Source organism: Lytechinus variegatus, chromosome 6, assembly GCF_018143015.1.
Source record: "Lytechinus variegatus isolate NC3 chromosome 6, Lvar_3.0, whole genome shotgun sequence".
Lineage (NCBI taxonomy): Eukaryota > Metazoa > Echinodermata > Echinoidea > Temnopleuroida > Toxopneustidae > Lytechinus > Lytechinus variegatus.
The window spans coordinates 17,398,783-17,404,786 of record NC_054745.1 but is presented as its reverse complement, the minus strand read 5'-3'; the positions used below and the strand labels follow the sequence as shown (position 1 = coordinate 17,404,786).

General features: G+C 38.2%; 1 protein-coding gene across 1 annotated transcript in view; it reads left to right on the top strand.

Moving 5' to 3' along the window:
• The first annotated feature begins 2,631 nt into the window (after positions 1–2,631).
• Positions 2,632–6,004, top strand: part of LOC121417111 (integrator complex subunit 11-like) — a 29,203-nt gene continuing 25,830 nt past the window's right edge. Inside the window, exon 1 of the mRNA XM_041610695.1 lies at positions 2,632–2,791. Coding sequence (XP_041466629.1) covers positions 2,764–2,791 — 28 coding nt within the window. The 5' untranslated portion in view covers positions 2,632–2,763. The remainder of the gene's footprint in view (positions 2,792–6,004) is intronic.

Genomic DNA, 6,004 nt, shown 5'->3' with positions numbered 1-6,004 from the left:
ATCTTCCTCGATCGAGAGAGGGCGTGTACAAAATACCATACTATACAGTGCGTCCCAGAAAAAACGAAACCGAGATTTGTTTATCATTACTTAATCATGAATAAAATAGACAAATGACCTACCAATTTAAAGCTTAGAATCTCCTCTTTCATCTGATATTACTTAGGTTATTTCTTATTCACGCATGAGTGAGCAAAAACAATATGAAGAAAGGATACCAAAAAACTCATTTGGCGGGGGTATCTGGGTTTCGAAAAGAAAACCACATTTCCGAAAAGTTCAATATCTGCTCTTTAATTTGGTACCTCAATTACAGAAAATGGTCAAGAAATAAAAAAGTTCTGTTCATTTGAAATAAGGCTTGTATTTTCACCGGGTTCCCACAGAAGCTAGATCGCATGGTGAACAAAAGGTTTAACGGAGTGTCGAGTGAGTTTGAACGCCAGCCTGGAGAACCTCTTCATTTTATGAAATTATTGAAATTCAAGCCTTATTTCAAATGAGCAGAACTTTGTTATATCTTGACCATTTTCTGTAATTTAGGTTTTGAAACCCAGATACCCCCCGCCAAATGCGTTTTTGATATCCTTTCTTCAAATTGTCTTTGCTCACTCATGCCTGAATGAGAAATAATCTAAATAATATCAGATGAAAGAGGAGATTCTAAGCTTTAAATTGGTACGTCATTTGTTTGTTTTATTTATGATTAAGTAATGATAAATGATCGCTAAATCTCGGCTTCGTTTTTTTCTGGGACGCACTGTATATCGGGTATTTTGTTTTACCTGTTGAACATATACAGGGGCATCGATTTTCTATTTTGTACCATTAATTGTTACAAGAAACAGTCGCATTGTCTTATCCCATGTATGTAGCCTATTTCATGGAACTTGCCCTTAATCAATGCTTATTTTTCATCTCTTTCTATATTACATTTCTCAATCTTAATTTACCTTTCCATAGGCTAAATTTAGTTGCACTGAGATTTGGGGAGCCATAAAAATATATGAAGATTTTTTTTGGTTTACTTATTGTTTTTCTGAGCGAAAATGCCCCCTTTTGGAAAAATTTGAATCTGTTCCTGCCTCTTTTTCCCCAATTATAACAAATAGTAAGAGGACGCTGGTTTTTATTGGTTTTTTTACAGGTTTTTATAGAAAAACTTATAGGTTAGCCGAGCATTTCAGTAGAAGACGATAAATATTACGGTTATCCCTCCAACTATTCTGATCAATCATGGATGTTAGTTTCGTGAATGATACTTAGAGGGGGGGGGGGTCGATTGATATGTGAAGATTACCTTGTTATAGCTACGTCGTCTTCCTTTTGTATTGTTATATCGATACACCTAATTTAAAAGCGGCGGCGCGTGCCAATTAATTTCATAATGCAACCGTTGCAAAAAAAAATCATTATTAGGACGTCGGATTAACATTATTTTTTTTAAGGTGATTATCTGAATAATTGCGCCGCCGCTGATATGTTTTGATTCCATTTTGATTTTTCAGTTTTTTCTGAACAATACCAATAATAGGTATTCAAAATTTAGTTCCGAAAACTGTTCTTCCAGCGGGCCCTGTTATTATTACCCCGGCTTTATATAGCTGGGCAGTGTATAGGCGCTCAAGGAATTAATCCTACCGGGTAGTTATTAACCTCACCTGGGTCGAGTGTAGCCATAGGCGGCGGAAGCGGGGGGGGGGCGGGGGGGGGGACTGGCTCTTAATTCATGATAATAATATAGGGTATTTATATTGCGCACATATCCACTCTGTTGGTAGTCCACGTCCTGGACGATTTTTACTGATTGGGCAAACCATAACCAACACACACACGCCCGGGCCCGCGCCCTCCACTGATTCACTTACCCCCAGTGATTCACCTTACCCACTGATTCACTTTCCCCGAAAATGTTGTTTCATATGACTATCAGGGTGTGTGTATGCGTGTACTGTTATGGGGTTGTAGTGTGCTGGGTGTTTGCAAGGAGCCTTGGTGTTTGGTAGTCGTGTCGTACAAAATAACAACAGTCCAGGAGGTGGACTACTCTGTTGGGTGCTCAAGGCGCTCCTATATTACCCGGCTAAGCTAGGCGTTCATGGCGCACACAACACGACCCTCTGTTTCAAAGTCCGAAGACTAATCCACTGGGTCACAACGCTCCACAGGCGGGGGTGCGCATGCAGGCCGGTGAATGACTAAAATGGTGTGATGAACCAGGGGACAATCCCCTGGAAATCAGATTGGTACTAAAATAAAGAAATTCCCACCCCCCCCAAAAAACACACATCTTGATTTTAGAGTGATAACCTTTATTTTTGCTTGTCATTTTTTTTTCTTTAAAAAAACCCGTTCCGTATCATGAGGTGTGGAGGGGGGAGGGGTCTGAAAACGTGAGCAGCGGCGCTATCGCATATCCTAGTCTGCAGGCCCAGACCTTTTAATTTCTTTATTCGATTACGAGTAGTGCATAATAAAGCAGAGTCTGAAATAGTGAGACTAGATTCACCTCTCACAAGGCACTGTTGCTGCCTCTTTTAGAGAGAGAGAGAGGTTTGGAGAAGAAGGGAGCGGGAGACTCGATCAGACATGAAAATCGTATTTGATTCGAGTCTCTTTTTAGCTTGATCTTCAGACCGGTTCAGACAGCTCGCAGACTACGCACTGATACAAGCATTCGTGATGTCTGATGAATCGCTAACTTATTTTCGAAGGATTTAGACTACCCATTTCTACACGGATTGATGCTATTTTTACCTCAAGATGACAGATATAAGGATAGTTCCCTTAGGTTTGTATATTATAAGCCGATCTGTTTATATTTGATTGATAGTAATGTTTTTTAACCGTGTTACTTTGCCGATTATTTCTTTGACAGTCCCATGTATTGTCATCCTTGTTTGTTAAAATAGATCAACATTCACAATGAACTACTACTGCATGCCACTCTAGGCGACAACGCAATACTTACCCGTGTTAAGAAACTGGGACTCCACTCACGCGCATTTGGGCCGCCCTAGCTTAGAACTAAGCTTTGTTTCACGAAAAATTGAATATTCTTATAATTCAATACATGTAACTAATTAGATTAGTACTGTTAAATCGGTACTCACCGGTTCTTTTCTTGAATTTTCTTGAAAATTCCCACGCTTCTGGCTTCAATTCTGCGATAGATTCTGTTGCCATAGTCACATGCAACTTTATTTATAAATGGAGCGCCCCTTACGAGAGTCGCTAATGCCGCGGAAAAATTGTTAGGCATTTTGGCCTGTGGTCAAGGCGTTCTTCTGTTCTATTTTTTTTATAGGTATGAGATCGAAATCACAGCGACTATTCACACTGTTCCATAATGATTCCGAAAGGAGGTGCAACACCCCCCACCCACATGGGCGCAAATCCCAGGGGGACACTTCCCCCTAACCCAAAATAGTAGGGGCACATTATCAAATGTCCCCCTACTATTTTTGTTCTTTTATATATGATGGAAAGAAATAGGCCTACATCATTTAAATCGAAGTAAAACATGTATTTTGGACGAGACGACCTTCTTTTGGGGGTGATAAACCTTCCTTTTTTTTTTGTTAGTTTGTTTTTGTTTTTTTTTTTGCCTGTTTTCCAGCCCCTGGTCCCCTACCTTAGATTTCCACCCTTGCCTCCCACTACTCTTGATATTGTTTGCGAATCTGTTTTGTAAATTAAAGGGGAATTTCACCCTGATAAAAAGATGATGAAAATATGAGAAAAATCATTTCAAAATATCGATGAAGGTGTTATTTGACAAAAAATGGAGTTGATAGAATTTAGAATGCTTGATTTATTGTGACGTCTATAACGAGCAGTTGCTCTATCCTAAATATAAAATGCCCAAATTTCCCATTTTTAATGGTCCGTAACGACCCACTTTTTTCTTTTTGATAACAAGTATGAATTGATATAGGCCTACTAAAATGTACCATAAAAATCATTATCATGTATTTCTTGACATTTCATTTACTTTTTTACCATAATAATAGCTGCTTGCAAAGGCCTACGCCGTCACAAAAAAACCCGGGGGGGGGGGCCACTTACATTGACGAGTGGATACCATGCGCGACCAAAAAAAAACGTAAAAAGGATGTCCTTTTCACGATAGGGCACGTTACGTACGTAACGTGATAAGGGTGTCAAAAACACAAAAATAACGAGAAAAGGGTATCTATTAATTCGCTAGGAAAACCGTCGTGTTTAGGGTCTAATTTGCGGGGATGATAAAACAAAATCAAAATGTTTTATAAAGGATGTCCTTTTTGCTCCAACACTTCGTGTTTAGAGTCCGATTTGCGGGAGGTGTAGAAGGTGGGGTCGTACTAAACCAAATAAGGTAAAGCCGACGACCGAAGGACCCGTAACAATAAAACATTCCTGTACTTGTTAAGGGGTTCATTTCAGGGAATATTTGCCAAGAGTATCGTTTTGTTTCCAATACTTGTTAAGGGTAGGGTTTCACACGCCAATACTTGTTAAGGGGTGCATTTTCAGAATATGGAAATTACGTGTTTAGGGTGCTTTTCGAGACCCCATGGTCGCGCATGGTATCCACTCGTGAATGGAAGTGGCCCCCCCCCCGGGCAAAAAAAGAATCTTACCTTTGAAAAAGATTGGTGGGGGATGGATTTTCCTCGAACGCATACCAATTTTTTTTCTGCTATTTTCATAATAAACTTTAAATGAATTCAACTTTGCACTACTTAATTTTTTCAAAGACAAAATAACAAAATTACATCTCGTCATCATCATCATCACCACTATCATTAGCATCACCATCATCATCACCACAACCGTCACCACAACCATCATCATCACCAAGATAATTTTCATCATCGTCATTGCCATCATCATCTTTTTTTTTTCTTTATTTTTTCCCCATCCCTTCTTCTTTTTTTTTTCTTCCAATATTCCTCCTTTTTTTTTAGAGCGGCACACCGTCATGCTCCCTCACTGATTATCCGCCTCTATATGCTTGGTGTTGTATAAATTGGCGGATACCTGAATGAAATACTGAAGAGAAAATAAGGAAAGGGAAAAAGTAAGAAGAAAAAGAAGATGAGGAGAAGAAAAAAAGAAAGCCAAACAAATGAAACAAAACAATGTCAAAATTTCGTAATAAAGTCTTCTACGTCAGTTTAATAATGATGTTTTCATTGAAATGAGAACAAAAAAAGAATTGAAACCATAGGCGGCGGAAGCGGGGACGTTCCCCCCTAAATTTGTTGTTGACCTTTTTTTTTTTTTTTTGCTTGTCAATTTATTTTCCTACGTCCCCCCTAAAATGTTTGGGTTGAGAGCCTTTTTTTTTGCTTGTCAAAATTTTTTAGGTTGTCCCCTCCTAAAATTTGGGGCTTCCGCCGCCAATGATTGAAACAATGAGGTAAAAAGGACTACATTATATAGTGTAAAGAAATAGAGGGAAGCTCCGAGACAATAAAAAGGTTGAAAAAGAAAAAAATGTGAAAACACAAAGCTCTCACAACATGAGCATAATAACAAATAATAACAAATAAGCGAGGACAAGTAGCTGAGGGACCCCCCCAACTCTCTCTCTCTAGTTATCTATCTATCTATCCGACTCGATTATATAAGAGAAGAATTTACTAATCAAAATATTATGAGCAAAAAGCACGAGCTGATATTTTTTATGAATATTCAAAACTGATAGAGAGACGCAATCGAATTATTCGATTGCGACAAAATTGATGATCTGAGAATTTATTGTTTTTAGGAATTCATTAAAAGCATAAAGTTGATCAGCATTAAAATATGGCAGGCGCAACGCATGAGCTAAAGCTTTATAGGCATACACCGATAAAAAATTTTAAGTATTTTTGGTAATCATGAAAAAAATTGATATTTCATGAAAGAAAGCTCAAATCCCGAGGAGGAATATTCTTATGAATTGACTTTAAAAAAAACTGTGGTAAGCCCCATTTAATATTTGATTATAAGTCGAATAAAACAGTAAAAGCTG